The sequence below is a fragment of the Scomber scombrus genome, chromosome 6, assembly GCF_963691925.1.
Source record: "Scomber scombrus chromosome 6, fScoSco1.1, whole genome shotgun sequence".
Lineage (NCBI taxonomy): Eukaryota > Metazoa > Chordata > Actinopteri > Scombriformes > Scombridae > Scomber > Scomber scombrus.
In genome coordinates, this window is record NC_084975.1 from 24878019 (window position 1) to 24895751 (window position 17733).

Below are 17733 nucleotides of genomic sequence, written 5' to 3' on the forward strand. Positions count from 1 at the left end.
CCACTTGTCCTCCAAACATTACTCGTCACCATGACAACGAGAAGCCAAATGAAATATGTCGTAACTTTTCCCCCTGAGCTAAACTGTCAGGCAGCACCAACTTTTGCTAAAAGGCAGACACACATTTTAACTATAGTAATTAATTAATCTTGCTTTAACCATAACCATTGTTCATTTATTGGAGCCGCAACTCTCCAATTAATGTAGGAGAGGTGACGTTACTGCTTTACCTGTAAGACACTGCTCAGGGCATCAAATTCCATGAAGCAGGTTTAATGTCAATATAACCATAAATATAAATGTCATTTTAACTCTACAGTTGAGAGTTAATCGCACAATGCAAGCGTATGTACTTGTGGTGTAAAAAGGTTATTTGTCATGAGGTTATTTGGTGTTTTTTTGAGTGGTGTTAGTGCAAGTAAGTATTCAAATATTTATGATGTATTATTAGATTTCAATTCCTATAAATAAATTCCCAATAACATTATTTATTCACAATAACTAATGTATTTATGATTTATTCATGTTTCCTTTTTATTATAACTAAACATGAACATCACAGAAACACTACACTGCAGTTTGTGGTACAAATACATGTAAAAAAAAAAAAAAAAAACTTTTGTCACTTTTAAGCTTTTGAATTCGGCTTAAATGTTTTCTCTCCAAGCAGCAGCCTTTTATCTGGTTAAGATGACGATAGCTCACGAAAAACTTGGTGGTTTTTAATAATTAGTCGGTAAACTGGAAAATGTGCACTTTTATTTACAGTTAAAAACATTTCGCCATGTAGTGTTTAACTTCCGGTCTGAGCTTTCAAAATAAAACCTTTGTTATTGTGCGCTTCTTCATATTATTAACAAACAAACATATTGATCCGATTATTTATAAATAAATTTGGGCCTTGCAAATTACAGGAGATTCTCGGGAGAAATTACAAAATGGGAGGGTGGAGAGAGACGGGTCTGAATTACGGGAGAAACCCGGGAAAAACGGGAGTGTTGGCAGCTATGGCAACGTTGCACCGGAAGAGACCGTCGGCTCAGTCAGAGTTGAAAGGTGATCAAAGTTGTAAACGTCACGTCAAGCTAGCAGCTAGCAGCGGCAACTCGCCCCAAAAAATACAGCAAAACAAAATGTCAGATACAGAAGAAAACACAGAGATGACTATTCCATGTGTACTCATCACTAGCTGTGACAGTGGCTTTAAAGAAGAAGAGCTGATAAAACGTGAGTTGAGGAATGTCCCTTGGTATCATAGACATGCTAATGTGGTAGCAGCAGCTGTACGTAGCTAACACAGGTTAACAGCTCGTTGGTTTGAGGTTGTCCAAGCGGTTAGTTGATTTATCTCATGATGGGCAGGTGGAAAGAACAGAGGTGGCATTTGTCTTGAAGAAGGTTAATCGTATTGCTGCAGATAGCCGGGGTATAGTCGAAGCAAGCTAAGCAACTACTGCGCAATGTTTCTGTGTGTTTGTGTGACTTGCAACCAGTGTTGGGGAGTAACTAGTTACATGTAACAGCGTTACATGATTAATAACAAAATAAATGTAACTGCACCCGTTACAGTTACTGAGAAAAAAAAAGTGTGTCAATAAATGAGTTATTACTACAAAGGGGGTTACATCTGATGTTAAACCTTTAAGATTTAGCTCAAGAGGATGTTTTACCCCCTCATTTAAAAAAAAAATTGAACATGTTACTGAATACATATACTGCTGATTTTAATTCGTTGAAAACTTGAAAAAAAAAAAAAACTAAGCCCATGCCAGACTTTTGCCAAATATTTTTATTTCACATTCCAAAACCTACATGAACTAATGAGTACATTTTCAAATGAGAGGTACATCTTGCTCTCTTATTCATCATGTCAGTATCCATGAAAAACACTTGCACTTTAGAAAATTAGAAAGTAATCAAATGTAAGTTATATAACTTTGTTTAAGTAATTGAAATATTTACATTACTTATTACATTTTAAATAGGGTAACTTGTTATCTATAAACTATTACATTTCCAAAGTGACCTTCCCAACTCTGCTTGCAACAAATGTTTGTATGCTTTTGTCTCAGAGATTCTTGGTACGAAGACTTTGCCTGAGCCAACCAAGCAGGAAGAAACAGTATCCTGGTATCCATGGACCATCAATAACAAATATTACACAGCAGATATCCGGCTATGCGTTGTACCCAGCACTTTTCAAATGTCAGCAGAGATTGCCCAGTCCATGCAGGCTTTCATCGCTTATTTTGACAGTACAGCAGTAAGTAAATTAATATAAATATTTTTTTTAAATATCACACACAGTTTATCTTGTGATACATGTGATATCATATATGTAATATGTAACATGTTTGCAGAAGGATGGACTGGAGAAGCTACATCCGTGGATATCAGTGGTTGAAGATATTGCTCCAGAGGTGCTCATTCTGGTGTGTGACAGAGTTTGTGAAAATGGTGAGCTCTCCTTTGTTTGCTGAAAACTACAGCATATATAGTTTTGCAGGGTAATGTTTGGCATCTGAAATGTGATTTGTATTCTAGGGGTCACCAGACATGAAGCACAACAGTGGTGTTTGGCTCACGCCTTTGAGCTGGTGGAGCTCAATCCTCAAGAGTTGCCAGATGAGGATGGTGAGGATACGTTTTGCAGACGCAGCAGAAATTACAATATCACTATTCTTTTTGTATTTCATATCTGCGTACTCACATTAACGCCTTTCTTTTCTTTTCCCCCCCTTTTTATCAGATGACTTTCCAGAATCCACAGGTGTAAAGCGAATTGTCCAGGCGCTCAATGCCAATGTGTGGTCCAGTGTGGAGATGAAGGATGGTGAGATGAGTTCATGAGTACAATAATCTATAACGCTTTCACCCTGACTATTTAATTCAACTCTGTGTATGTATGGCATGTGACACTTCATATGTGTGTCCTAATAGGACACAATCAGGGCTTTGGTCTGATGAGTAGCTTGGTGGCCTCAAGACACAACAACCCACGCAGCTGTCAAGATCCACCGGTTAGTGGCACCTTTAGTTTTTTCATTTACTTTTGTCCTTCTGTGTGTGTTCTTACTTATTAAATCATGACTCTATTATTATTATTATTGTTGCAGTCCTCCAGCTTGCCAGAAGAGGGCGCACTTGTTAATGAGGAGGCTAACCACACAGAAAGTAGCACAAACTCAGACACACAGGAAAACACAGTAGTTGGTAAGTGGACAGTTCTCTATGGAACACATGAAGTAATTATTTTCCCCCAAATTTATATAAATCCTGCTATTTGGCAAGTTTACCTAAAACATGGATATCTTGATGAATGGAGATTAAATGGAAGTATATGAAGTAATCTGTATTCACTTGTTCTGATCCTCTCAGATGCAATGACGGATTTGGACATTCAGGAACTTGCTAATCTCACAGCTGGTGATGCAGATGTGGATAACTTTGAACGCCTCTTTACCAAATTAAAAGAGATGAAAGGTAAACAAGATATGAACACATGCATAACTTTGTTGGGCTTCTAAAAAATAACTTTGGATGTATTTACACATTATTCTTATTTGTACAGCTGATGTCATTATGATGTTTTGGTTTTCTCTGATTCTCAATATACAGACAAAGCTTCTTCATTACCTCATGAGCAGAGAAAGGTTCATGCAGAGAAGGTGAGCACCTGTATTCACTCTGGTTACAGGACAAAGATTTCTTGAGTATTTATTGCATTTGTTCTTTTTCATAGTTTATCATTATGGATGCATATTTCAGCATCCAGATTGTATCAAGAAAATCTCAGTATTTGCATTAGTGCAGTAGTAGCTACCAAAGAATTGTTTTGAAGTGTGCCACAACTGATGAATTATAATATCTTCACAACTGCACGCCTACGTTAATGATGTGACTGATAAAAATGTTAGTCTTCTTATAATCACATTGTGGGAGCAATAACATGACTAGCTTGGGAACAATTCAATGTGACAAAAAACATAGTGTGGGTGAACACATTCATGTAAAGTCTGAGTATTTATTTGTATCAAATTTGCTTTCCAGGTAGCAAAAGCATTTTGGATGGCCATTGGTGGTGATGAAGATGAGATAGATGGGTTATCATCGGGGGAGGAAAGCTAAAAGCAACCACCTGTGACTTGAGCCATACTTTCTCCTAATATTCCTACCTTTCCTGGGGCTCCCACAAGATCCAGCGCCCTTTGACCCGCTTCTTGCACTTGGAAAGTGGAGATGCTTACAGATGGTACTGTAGGCATAGTTAATTTTAGAAACTTTTTGATTCCTTAAATGAAATGAAATTATTGCAGTACTGGTGTATAGTGAGAAGCAGTTGGATTTCCTATTAGGGAGAGAAGAGAGCCAATGAACGGCCCCGACCTTCAGTCTTCTCACCTGGGACCCTTGCTACGCATTAAGCTCTGAATCAAATTCAACACGTGATGGTGTTGAAGGCGGAAAAACAAAAATAAATTGTGATTTATGCATTTGTCCTTTGGGTACTGTTGTCACATATATTTCTAAGTGACATAGTGTGCCTTATCCTTTAGAAGAGTCGTGAAACAATTAATGCACATTCTGTTAAATCAACATAAAGACTTGTGATTTTGTCTTACTTCTGTGCTTAAGTGTCGGTGTGGCTTTTAAAAACATTTTGAACACAAGACTACTGTACTACATGACACTCATTTTATTCATATAAAGAAATGCCATCAGTATACTACAAACTCCAGCCTCAAACGTTTCCCTTGGGTTGAATCGTTGCCTCTGATACGGTTTGACAATGGTAGCATGAATTACTGGACAGTATTGGACTGCATCAATGTAGAAGGAAGTCTAGATTTCTAGCTGCTGTGGATTAAGAATGGTTTAGAAATGAACCAATTACTCTGAATTTCTTTTACTCAGTTGCAATTTATTCAATTTTCACATTTAACAAAACAATGGTCATTTTAGAAGAAATATTAGGCTACATGAAAAAAAACATGTACATAAGACTTGGAACGGAAAACCACCAACTAAGAATACCAAGAACACAAGTACTGATACAGGTCTACCAACTACCTAATGCACTGCTGTACACAGCATTTCAGTTTAGCACTGTGTTTTAAATAGATTACACGGTGACTCAGTCTTGTGTACTGTAAGTGCAGGATTATTAACATGGGGACTTCAGAGACAATGACCAAGGACAGCGAGCATATTACACATGCCTTATACTGTAGCAATGTACATGTAATATACAGTATTTATTGGACAAGCAAATTACCACTAGAACTAAAGCTTTACACTGATCAACACAGTAAATTGGAAGTGCATCATTTACCCACAAGGAGCATAGTGTACTATTGGCTAATAGTTGGTAATATGTGAAAAGACCTGTATTTTTATTTTCACTCTACATGCCGTCAACTGATTTACTGAAGTCAAAGTTACAAAACCAAAATTCAGTCCACTAGGATCACTCGTACTGTATGCTATATTCCCCTATTATAAAATAACAGTAACAGCTGGGACAGTAATCCTATGCGTTTCACTTCAGAACCAGTTGACTCGGGTTAGAAAAGTCTGCACTTATGCAGCCCGGATTTTGGGTCATTAAAGCAATAGTCTTTCTGTGAATCTACTCATGCCAGAAGTCAGTCTGGTCCACTGTTTCAAGCAATGCATGACTACAAGAAATCACAAGCTATAAATATTTATGTACAATCATATTGAGGCAATAATAAAAATATATTTCCATGCAGGACAGTATGCAAAAATAACTTATAAAATGTCTCTTTCACTGAGTAAAATAGTTTTCATACAAGGGTTCTTTTCAAGAAACAATGCTGCTAATGTCTATTTTCTTGTTTAAAATAGAATAAAATACCAATTAAATGATCAATCAGATAATTGACACTTTCATTAATATAGAGAAATCATGGGCAAAGTACGTTGTACTTAAAATATTTAAATATTTTCTATTTCATCACTACTCAGAATGACATTTTTTCATTTTAATTCTCAAGTTCATAAATAAATCCTCCCAATTCAATGATTACGAAGAGCGGACACTGAAACACCAGTGATGGTAGCGTATTCATAAGTTTAGCTAATTCATAGAATCAAAAGTGTTTTGAAACGTGTAAGAGATGACCAAGCCGAAACTGTGTCATAAATGCCAACTTGGGAGACAAACATTTCAATCCGATCAAAACGAATCACTATGCATGGACATGACGTCTGAATGAAAAATGAAGAAAATGGCAAAATGTGGTTAGTCTTTTTGAATCCTACTTTAAATACCCTGTGGCTGCCAGTTGAAAACAAAAACATAAAAGTCCAAAAATAACCATCAAATGGAGACAGTAAATGATACTAAGGAAAGTGCTATACATGTGAGGTGAAATGTTTAAGACAGCAAGGGACGAGGGTGATTTGTTGACTTGATGAGTACTGTCTCTTTCCTAATTATCACTGAGAGACTCAAGTTTTCCTATGTGGTTTGTGTGTAGATGGGAAGGGAGGTTTGCTCCTTCTAGGACACGCTGGAGCAGTGGATGCTGGGAGAGCCCATCTGCGTGAGGACCTTGTCCAGCCACTGCAAAGGGCCGTTGAGATGCAGCTCTATCCAGCAGGGGGTGCTGGTCACTGTCTGACGTCTGCGGGGTACAAAGGAGAGAGCGTTACAGTTTGGTACTCTGCTGCTTATCATACAATTAAAATAACCAACAGACATTGTAACTTGTGTAACTTAATTATACTTTTTATTCTGTCAATGCAAAAATGCAGTCTGCCCATTATTTACTGGTTTTCTTGAATTAGCACAAACACTGAAGCCAACTCTAGAGGATATTTCTGTAGTCATTCAAGTTTCTACCAGAGATGTTTTTCTCTGAGGTGTTTGGTGCCAGAAATATAACCCAGACCACTCACAGTCCGGTGGGAATCCCCCTTAGCAAAGGGTGTCTGAAATGTGCTCACCTCCCACTCCATGTCCTCCTCAACACTGCATGCCTGCTGCATTCTTCCTCAGTTACTCAACCCTCTCTTGCAGACTCACACTCTGCACCCCCCCATCATTCTCCTTTCCTCTCCAAGTCTGCTACCGTCTGGGCACAACACCCCTCCATTCTTTTCGTACTCCTCTCCAAATTAAATTGAATTATCCTGACCATTAACATCAAGGCACTCTCAACTTTTCCTCTTCAGCTCAGGACACAAAGCTTCATGAAATTTTATGTCCCAACCATGTGAACCAAGACAACCCAGCATATAGCATGTGTGTTAAAACAGGTGCAATATTTCACCTTAGAGAGCTGAAATAAGAGCAGCTAATTGGAAAGTTAACTGTAGTTTTTTTTTCTGTGAGAAACAAGAAAAGAACAAAAGTGAGACGATAAGGTAAATGGTTAGATGTGCTGTTGTTTCTGCATAGTGACGTCTTTTCTCAAAAGAGGAGCCCTGAGCAAAAAAGGGCAGGTTCATTGAGGCCCCACTTCAGACCACCTTACATTCTCTGTCCCTCCTCCCACACTCTGGGGATTACTCAGGCTTGACATCCTCCCACAACATCCACTCTGTGTTTACCCAAGTAGTAGAGAGGAAAAAAGCAGCAGGACAGGACAGGAGGCTCTAGTCAATTATTGGATCAGTTAAATTCTACCTTTCAAGTATTTTTGGCTTCAGCTTTAAATGCAGAATCTGCCAATTAAATCCTATATTTTAACTTTTTTTGGAGGTCAATTTCAAGCAGAAACAAAAATTACTTAGTAGTAAACTGAAAAATGAAAGTGACCTCACTGGAAAAAAGCCTAAATTCTGATTTCTCTTATTAGAAATCCCCTACCAGAACACATATTATATTTTTTATCTAACAACAGATGTTATTGCTTTATTGCTTCATTTGAACTTAAATAAAGGCTTAACTATCAAACTGGTCCCATTGCTTTACAACCTTCTTTATTTTTGAGCCTATAACTGCAATCTTTATGGAAATATACACATATTCAATCAGTGTAACACATTCATGTAACTGAGGCAGCTTAATTAAAAACATCATCAGTGATTTACCTGTACTCAGCTCCCCAACCCTTGACAAAACTCATACGAATGGTGCACATCCTTGTGAGTTGGTAGACAGCCTCAAAACCCTGGTTGACTGACTGGGCGAGCAGGGCAGCAAACTCCTGGTTGTTGAAGATCTTAAGATTGCAGCCTAACAAACAAAATATTTATTCTTAGGGTAACTATCACTGATACGGAAGAAGAAAAAAAAAGTCAATGTCAGCAGATTATTGGATTAAAAGAAGAGGTTATGTTGAGGTCATTTGGCCTCTGATGGCCTCATATGTTTGTGTGTGTGTCCTCTCATGCTGACCTGGAGGGATTTTGCAGACAGTGGCAGGATGCCAGCCATAGCGCTGGTTGCAGTTGGGACTTTGGACAAAGATGGCACTGTCACTGAGACACTCTGCAAACACCTCTCCCCCAATATAGTACAACCTCACGCCCCGTCCTGCAAAGGTAAGAGAGGAAATTGAGTGAACAGCTACTGGTTGATTTTAAGTGAAAATATAAAAAGGCATGCATGAAAGCCTATAAAAGATCCTGATGAAATAAAAGGTGTACCTATATGTCTGCGCGTGAGCTCTACTGCCGAGTTGCGATTGACGTTGGACAACAAGCCGAGGCAGAAGCGCTCAGAGTTGGAGGGGTCTGTGAATCCGTCTACTGTGAGGGAGGGCTGGGAGGCGTGAAACGTCTCTCCTACACGTTGATTAAGCTCGTAGTAAGAGATGGAGCACCAGAAGGCAGACTCGCAGTACGTCACAGGTTGTAAGTCTGTGTGAGTAGGGGGGTGAGAGGTTAGATGAAGAGGCAGTTCAAAGTTAGGTCTTTGAAAACAAAAATGCCTGAAGAAGTTCATGGGAACAGGTAGACTTGTCAGCGGTCAAACAACCATTTGATTGTGAAGATGCACATGGCTGACAAGAGTTCCCTTTGATTTCTCTTCAATAGCTCTTTCCCACGACCTCTATGGCCCCAGCCAGGAATGGCCAAGACGTGACGTACCTTTTTTTTTTAAACAACCTCCTGCTGGCTTTCCACATAGATAGAATAACCTGGCAACCGGATATTATTATTATTGCATTACCTTGAGCTGTCTGTAGCAGGCCTTTACACGGATGAGGACAGAACACAGACAAAGACTCCATTCATACCATACTTACTCTGTTACTGCCCTCAGGCTGAGCCTCCCAGACGTAGTCCACGGCTCCTGTATATTGCTCATTTGTCTCTCTTTCACATCCACACAAACCTCATTCATATGATCACCCCTAAATAATTCTCATCATACAGTCTGTGGACATTATATGAGTAGCAGCACCCTCAATAAGTGGCATTATTTTCCCTTTTGACCTGTTCAGTAAACTGAGCGACAGTAAAAAAGTTACAAGTCGTGATGTCCATTAAAAACTTCAGAAGAGGTGAGTTAAGCAGATAACATGTCTAATATAATTCTGCAGATTTAATCTCACCTAGGTTGATACATATGCAGGAGGCTTTTTATAGAGACATCAGGTACCTACTCTATGTTACAATCAATGGAGATGGGGAGCAGGGTCCATTGTTGCAGGATGATTCAGTTTAAAGTGCAGTTATAAATAAATACACCTGCATGAAACTGTAGATAAAACTGCTTTTGTGTCACTGATATAAAAATTAGATGAATAACCTAATGAGAACTGTGTACATTTTATTTCAAGCTTGTTTGATACATGCATAACTGTGAACATCCCAATAACATAATGCTGATAGCAGAAAAAGTAAAAGATCCAAAATATGTCATATAAATAAATTTAACTAATAATTTGAAATGTAATTATATGATTATATATTAAGTTTGCAAGTGGTCATGGTATGAGCCCCGGGTGCATATAATGAATGATATGCTGTGAAAGTAAAGCTGACTCTGGTTTTGCTTACCAAGATTACTGTTTGCTGGTGACACAGGATTGGGCGACAAGCTGGGCGAACCTGAAATGGAGCAGTAATAGTGGACTGGGTCATAATCCAGATAAGGCATAATTAGAGCGGTATGAGCTTGAGTTGTGTGTACGTTCACGTGACTCACCCGTGTCCATGCTGTGGTTGAGCTGATGATCGTTTGTCTCGCCATCCTCACTCAGATACCCCGGTGGAGGAGTTTCTGTAACACACAAACACATGTGAATACATAACACACACCTTTCGTCTCAGGTTTTTGTGACTTTAGAGATGCTTTCCAGCGTTTATTGTAAATTTAACCAATAAAATCTTCTCTGATTATAGTTAAGCTCCCATTTATGTTACTGTTAACTATGTAACATGTTTACCCATTATTAATTGAAACACTGCATTTAGGGATACAAGGATTTAAAGACGGGTCTCTTCAAATGAGAAACTTTCATTGCCGTCTTCGCAATTAGTGGTACAGTTTTCCTTACCAGGTATATAGTTACTTTGGGGCTCAATGCCAGCAGGGAAGTTGGTGTTCTCAGGGATTGATGGGCTGTAGTCATCCAACGGTGGAAACTCTGCAGGGATATCTGTATGTCGTGGTACTAGGACAGGAGGCAAAACTGGAGACAAAAATATTTCCATTAAGGCCCAGCTCAGTTCGTTATACTGTATAGCAAAAACACTACTTTAAATACAGTCATTTGGATCATGTATAGCAATTAACTGCACTCACTTGGCGTCTCCACCCTCTGGTAGTGGTAGGGGTTAACGCATACTTCGTCCTTCTTGGTGTGGAAGGCAAATTCACAGTGGTCGACTGCCCTCAGCTCATGGTGGGACTGCAGGTCTGGCCAGCGCCACAAGCGGCAGTAAATCACATGAGGAAGACCTTTTCTGTGGGAGACCTGGAGTCGCCCATCTAGTGACCTGAAAGATACCGTCAAAAATACTGTCACGGTTCACGTAGCTTAAATATAATGACTTTGTGTTACTTTGTTCGTGTGTTATGAGATATTCATACATATTCCAATCTTCTGAGAAATTACTTGTAGAGCAGCTGCGGTCATTGAGGATTTCTCAGATGTTAATAATCTCCAATATGTAGCTTAGTATTAACCAAGGGCAGAACGCCAAAGCAATTTAATGACGTCAGATCAGTTGAAAAGAAAAACTAGAAATACCTCTACCAACCAGTCAAGTTGCAGTTTACTTCCATGTCTGTCCAGACTCGTATTTGCAGTCACTACTTTGAAGGGATTAAATAGAAGGTATAAAATGTATTCTCCTTGTATGTGTTCATATGCTTGGCCAATAAAGCCTATTCCGACCGAACACAAAGTTGTAGTCATGACAGTAGACGATGATTCAGATATGGATGTCGCCGCACTATAGCTTTAACTTCTAAAACGTGGAAAGTTCACACACACACACACACACACACACACACACACACACACACACACACACACACATCTGACAAAATGTGTAATATGGTCACAATCTCCCCTTCTGTTCCTGATATATGGCGTTGAATAATTGGCCAGAAAAGTGTTTTTGCAGAACATTATGACAGCATAGTGAAGCTGATCTTTGACCTTTTGAATACAAAATGTCATCACTTCAAAACATGTTTTGTGAAGTCACGATGACCTTTGACCACTAACATCTAATTAGTTCTTCCTTAAGTCCAAGAGGACGTTTGTGCCAAATCTGAAGAAATTCTCTCAAGGCTTTGTTGAGATATTGCCTTCATGAGAACAGGAGGGACTAACCCTAACACAAAAACACAACGCCTCTGGCCACAACTGTCACCAACACAGAGGCAACAAAACTCAAATTATTTGTTATGCAACGTCTCCTTTTTTAATAATGATAATATATGAAATGGAGTGTTTTATGGTTGCTATAGTGAAGACACCATCAGCTGTGTTAACCATACTAAAAACACTAGACATGAAATAAAAAGGGCTTTTTGGAATATAAACAAAAGCCACGGCATAAATTAGTGTCAAATGGAAATATGGTCGACTGTAAATCAAAAGAGGCCCAAGTGTGTTATACCTACTGTGAAGTGGCTTAAATTGCTGTGATCGTGTAGAGATAGAGCTGTTGGACCTGTGTACAAAAAGTACTGAAACATAATGTCAAGAGATTTTCTATATGCACTTGTGAGGGACTGTACCAGACCTTGATCTCTCTCCTCATAGACAGTCCTTTGTGGTAAGCTCAACAACAGTTAGCTGACTGCTGAGCTGTCAAACAAGAAATATATGGTTATTATTCTTTAAAATTAAAGTCAGAACTAGCTTGATGCGAGTATTAATGTGACTGAGGAAACATCTTACAATAAAACACTAAAATATTGTAATTTACAGTGATTCTAAACATTTGGACTTTTGATGTTTGCATAAAACATGTGACAAAAACTAAAAGTCAAAGCAACAATGAGGTAACATTAAGATTAGGCCTGCGGACAACCACATCCCAATTTTTAGTGCAGAAATCTGGTGTGTATTTGGCTTAATGAAAAGTAGGAAGATGAAAATAAATCACTATTTTCTGTCTAGTTATGGACTAAAAGACTACAAAAAGCAACCACAATCAGTATAACTTAATTCAGGCGAAAAGAGAGTTTAGTCATAACAATAGTAATAGTGTTCATTGTCTAACGCAAGTGAATAAAAAACATGATTTTCCTGAATCACAGGTTTAAAGCTGGAAAGTGAACTGTGACTCATTTTAGTGAAAGCACTGTAATTTCATGTCACCTGCATGGTTAGTCATTAAGACCGGTCCATTACTGTGGTTGGACTTGATGTGTAACTGCTGGTAATTTATAACCTCTCATCTTTTCCCTAAAAAGAAAAAATAAATCTATCTGGAGGTAAATAAAGGCATTAAAAAGAAAAAACACACATGTTCTGCATCATCACACTCCACAAACAACCACTAACTGTAATGCACCTATTCCTAAAACTTCAACTATCCAGTAAAACGTTATTTCAAGACTATTTATTGTTATTTTTTCATTATTAATTTCGTCCATCTTTAACACTTTACCACTGATGAGCTCTTAAACAACATGAGTGACCTCTGCAAAAAGAAATAGACTCAAACGCCCTCAAATCTCCAGCTCTGCCTCCTGCATGGGGGGTGAGGGCATGTTCGTAGGAGGAGAAGGGGTGGGGAGAGGGAGGGAAAGGGGGACAGCTAAGGTCAGCATCCTCTGTTGAGACTGGCCTGGGCTACGTCCCGTCTCTCCCCCGATACGGCGCTCTGACATGATCTGACATGATGACCGCTCCCGACGCGCAGGCAACTGTCTGATCCACCAGAAGAAATGTCAAGTGTACAGCAGCCAGCCAGGGATTCCCAAGCATCCCAACCACTTCCTGTGAAAGCGTTCGGTTCCAGAGACACTTTGCATACCGTCGAGCCCCTTTTTACACCTCTCATCTTCCAGCATCACATCCGCTCAACAAATTTAAAAAAAACACATGCGAAATGGTTACAACATTTTTAAAAATAATGTATGTTCATTTTAACCAAAGGTATCACTTCCTCTGGAGAGCTAGAATTTCATCTTATTTTATTACTAACCCAAGCACCATTTATTATGACTGTACAAACTCACATAGCATGATTTACTTTAATTTTATTAGTGTTAAAAAGTCTCTCAACATATTGCATGAGACAGGACATGTATCTGCCCTCAATTAACACAAAGCAGATGATTCACTAGTTTATGACTTCCTTTTGGTTTGTTGGTTCTTGTTTAGACTTCAGTCCTACGCTCAGCTGACAACAGTACAGGAGACGCTCACAGGAGACCCGCTGTAGTACAGAAAAACGGAATCACTCCTATCCCCCAGCTGATTGTGAGACAGCTATTTCTCTGTGAACCCACAAGTCTCTGGATCCACTGAAATTAAACCACAATCCAAACAGTGGCCTACGCCCTGCCCAGAGCCCAGAGCACTTTCCCAAGAACGGAGAAAAACTTTTGAATGTAGGTTACTACCCATGTTCTGACTGCTGCGCACGCCACGACAGGGGACTCCAGTTTCACACGCATTTAGCCAACAAGCAGTCGTTAAATAATTGATCGACATAAAATTAATCTGAGACTGTTTTTATGAGCAATGAATCGTCTCTTTTTAAGAATAAAAATAAATAGCCAAATTTTCCACTGTTCTTTGTCATATCTGATCATTTTTAAAAATATTTTTGGGTTTTGGACTGTTAATAAATACAACAAGCTATCTGAATGGGTTTCTGGAAATTATAATGGACATATGTTTAACTATCATCTGAAATTTTGTTGAAAAAATGATTGATAAATCAAGAAAAATAATTAGATAAATCGATAATGGAAACAATCCTTAGTTGCACTGCTGAGTTGTATCTCCCTTGAACAAAAGCAACTTTTTAAAGGATGTTTATAGTTTAAAAAAGAAAATGAGCTGTATATGTTTTTCTTTTTCTACACTAACTATTCCCAGGGCAAATATGTGGACCTTTTTTATTTTATGTAGGGACAGAAAGACAAAGAGAGACTTCTGTCCATCAGAGGAAAGTAGAAATTGTAGCTGTGAAATGATGCAGCATATCTATAGTTTATGGTTTGTTTGTTGTAATGCCTATTTTAAGTCTTCCTTAACTGCTGGACACAGCAGGAGTGTTCTCCTCCACTGTAAAGTCCATTCCCAGTTAAAATGTGCACTGCAGGCTTCAGGTTTCCACATCACACTTGTGTAAGTTGAATCTTTGACCGGGATCGGTTTCCAAACTATGTGTGATGTCACAAATCATGATCACAGACGCACCCCCTTAAACTCAGATCTTCAATGTGCTCATAGACACTTTCCACTGTCAGCAAATGAGCATGAAAACAGCCTTCACATGTCAGGACAAATATAATTTATTTTAAAGTCTTTATCTGCGGTAGAGTTTGTTGTTTATTGTGGTATTGAGCCGTAATACAAAGAGATATATGTAACTGTTTTTTTGCCAGTTGTAGCTTGTAGCTTATGAGCTGATCTGGTGAGAACTGTGTGTGTGTGTGTGTGTGTGTGTGTGTGTGTGTGTGTGCTCCGTTCCTGTGCCGACAGTTTCCCCAATATATACAACCCTGTGCATGTGACGACCACCACAAAGTGTCCAAAATAATACTGAAAAACATATCTAGACAAAATAATGACATGCCGGTAATAAAGATAAATACACATACATCAGCACAGTGAAGCTCATTTTGGGGTAAAATAAATTCATTTTAATTAAGGTTGCAGTTTCACATCTGGTCAGGACCAGAGCCCGACCGATACTGGATTTTGAGGGCCGATATTAGAGAATAAAATAACTTCCAATATTGAGTTATGGCCTGACATATGTACTTATACATAATATAAACATGAATACACATTTTTTTGCAATCATACATCAAATGTGGTTATGACTTTATGATATTTTACAGTTTAAGAATAAACCTTATTGTATAAAGTGACATCAGTGCACTGAAACAGTAATCTTCACTGGGAATTTAATGTTTATCAGTAACTATAAATAAATAAACTAAAAAACATGTACGTAAATATAAAACATGGATTAAGAAAAAGGATAAAATATACATAAAATGCTGCAATGTAACTTAAAATAATTACAAAAAAATATCAACATATATCAGACAACATACCCGCCAATACTGATAAATATCTGTGATGGGCCAGTATCGGCTGATTCATATTTGCTGTCTGATATATCGGTCAGGCTCTAGTCGGGACAACAGATGGAACAGCAGATTCAAAGCTAACTGTGTCTCATTTAAACCATGTTACTGATGAAAAAAGAATTAAACTGCACAATATTTTAGTTCAACATCCGACCATGTGAACATTTGATCAACAGGCTCACTTACTCATGCCACATGCGTGCAAAGACCTGCATCACCATCCAAAAATCTCCCACACACACACAAACACACGCACACACACCAAACCATGGTCACTACTTGCCTAACCCTAACCACTGTTGCCTAATCTTAACCACTGACCCAAAAATCTGCCTTTTCTCCAATTAGGGGACATGGCTTTTGTCCCAGATTGGACAAGCCATCCCCAATTAACTGGTTCTAAGTATGAAATTGGTTCCCAAAAGTAGCCTGCGACAGACCACACACACACACACACACACACACACACACACACACACACACACACACACACACACACACACACACACACACACACACACACACCTCAGACAGATGGGTATCCCATTTAGGGAATCCCAAACTAAACACTTATTCCAACTTTGCCAGAGGACACACACACACACTCCAGTCTAAACATCCTTTCTGAGTCAGAGCTCAGCTTCACCAAAACCTCCCCTTCACTTCTCCTCCTTCATCATCATCATCATCATCATCACACGTGTGAACTGTGGGACACACTTGTTTATGCAGCTCTTGGATGTCCCACAGCCAGCAGGTGAAACTTGCTTTTGACCTTTGAGAGACACTTTAGTCACTGTAAATCACGCTCCTTCAGTCACACTGGCAGAGTTGTTGTTACTTGCAGGGTACAATGTGACATAACACACCTAAATTTGCTACAGTGGCATTACCTTGACATTCATAAACACCCAATCCACTCACTTTTATGATGCTTTGCCATGCATGTGGGTTTCAAATTGATTTAAAAAAATGCTCAATGAAAAGCTATAATGCAAGTTGTTTAAGATGACTTTAGATGCTATACGCTAACACATGCAACCCCAACTGCGTGACATGATGAAACTATCTGTTTTTCTCCACAGCGATGAACGTGGTGGCTAACTTTTTAAAATGTGAAGCATATTAACACACAAAAGAGCCCCCTCATTTACTAAATATTAGCTGATATTAGCAAGGCTACGGCTAACCCTGCTAGCTACACTTAGCTTGCACTTAGCTTTAGCGGCTAGCAGCTACATAGCGGTGTGTGTGTGTGTGTGTGTGTGTGTGTGTCTACCTGGGTATGGTTATGCATTTCGTGTTGATATTCTGCGTTGTGATGGCTTTTTCCAGCTCGTCCAGCTGTCCCGTCTTCTTCAGCTTCTTCACCAGACTTTTGACAGCTTTCTCGCACCATTTCTCCTCTTGCCCGTTCTGCTCTCCCTTCTTCCAGCCGAGGAGCCTCTTCACGATCGGAGGAGTGAACGGTAATATAGACATTTTTATTATTATAATAATAATAATTATTATTGTTATTTTAAGTCGCCTATAAAACAGCTGGGTTTTAATTCTGCTTGGTCCAGAATTGCTGGTGCTGGTTGAGGCAAGCCAGGACAGCTGATTGGTTAGACTCCCAGGCGGAGGAGAGGCTGGAGGCTGCCGGGAGGCTCAGCAGCAGCAGCGGCTCCAGTCGCAGGTTTCTCCTCGATCAAGTTGACTGTGTGTGGGTCTGTCAGAGTGGAGCAAGCTCCTCCAGGCAGGGTCCGCCCCTCCTCCTCCTGCTGCTGCTCCTCAGCCAGCTGGTCTGTCCTCCACCTGTATCAAGAGATATATTATGCAGCTTAACTCTAATTGTCCACACATTAATTTACAGGTTTATTTACATGCAGGGTTGGGAAGGTTATTTTGTAGGGTGGATTAGGGTAATGTGGGACACTTACTAATGTGGGACAACTAAACTCCAGTGCATTTATCACTTTTTTATATTCTGTTATTTTAAAGCTGACTAGTATATGCAAACTGTGTAAATT

General features: G+C 39.1%; 2 protein-coding genes across 2 annotated transcripts; one reads left to right on the forward strand and one right to left on the reverse strand.

The window, feature by feature from the left end:
* The first annotated feature begins 1061 nt into the window (after window positions 1–1061).
* Window positions 1062–4621, forward strand: aagab (alpha and gamma adaptin binding protein). Its single transcript, XM_062420961.1, has 10 exons — window positions 1062–1227; window positions 2073–2263; window positions 2361–2457; window positions 2545–2634; window positions 2750–2833; window positions 2941–3020; window positions 3117–3213; window positions 3379–3483; window positions 3619–3668; window positions 4051–4621. Exons 1-10 carry the CDS (start codon window positions 1134–1136, stop codon window positions 4126–4128), a joined length of 966 nt encoding a protein of 321 aa, XP_062276945.1. The 5' UTR covers window positions 1062–1133; the 3' UTR covers window positions 4129–4621.
* A 285-nt stretch (window positions 4622–4906) lies between these two features.
* Window positions 4907–17314, reverse strand: smad3b (SMAD family member 3b). Its single transcript, XM_062421440.1, has 9 exons — window positions 17001–17314; window positions 10727–10920; window positions 10479–10613; window positions 10127–10201; window positions 9979–10029; window positions 8620–8832; window positions 8369–8506; window positions 8062–8206; window positions 4907–6650 (listed from the first exon to the last, which is right to left on the reverse strand). Exons 1-9 carry the CDS (start codon window positions 17201–17203, stop codon window positions 6527–6529), a joined length of 1278 nt encoding a protein of 425 aa, XP_062277424.1. The 5' UTR covers window positions 17204–17314; the 3' UTR covers window positions 4907–6526.
* Window positions 17315–17733: the final 419 nt, after the last annotated feature.

What these genes read in the sequence shown, in the direction of transcription:
- aagab (XM_062420961.1), top strand. Translation starts at nt 1,134, where the DNA reads ATGTCAGATACAGAAGAAAACACAGAGATGACTATTCCATGTGTACTC. An exon ending in AGAGTTGCCAGATGAGGATG is followed by an intron (nt 2,635 to 2,749) that starts GTGAGGATACGT and finishes CCTTTTTATCAG; the next exon opens with ATGACTTTCCAGAATCCACA. An exon ending in GAAAGGTTCATGCAGAGAAG is followed by an intron (nt 3,669 to 4,050) that starts GTGAGCACCTGT and finishes TTTGCTTTCCAG; the next exon opens with GTAGCAAAAGCATTTTGGAT.
- smad3b (XM_062421440.1), bottom strand. Translation starts at nt 17,203, where the DNA reads ATGTCTATATTACCGTTCACTCCTCCGATCGTGAAGAGGCTCCTCGGC. An exon ending in CCAAAGTAACTATATACCTG is followed by an intron (nt 10,202 to 10,478) that starts GTAAGGAAAACT and finishes TGTGTGTTACAG; the next exon opens with AAACTCCTCCACCGGGGTAT. An exon ending in GCTCACGCGCAGACATATAG is followed by an intron (nt 8,507 to 8,619) that starts GTACACCTTTTA and finishes TTACCTTTGCAG; the next exon opens with GACGGGGCGTGAGGTTGTAC.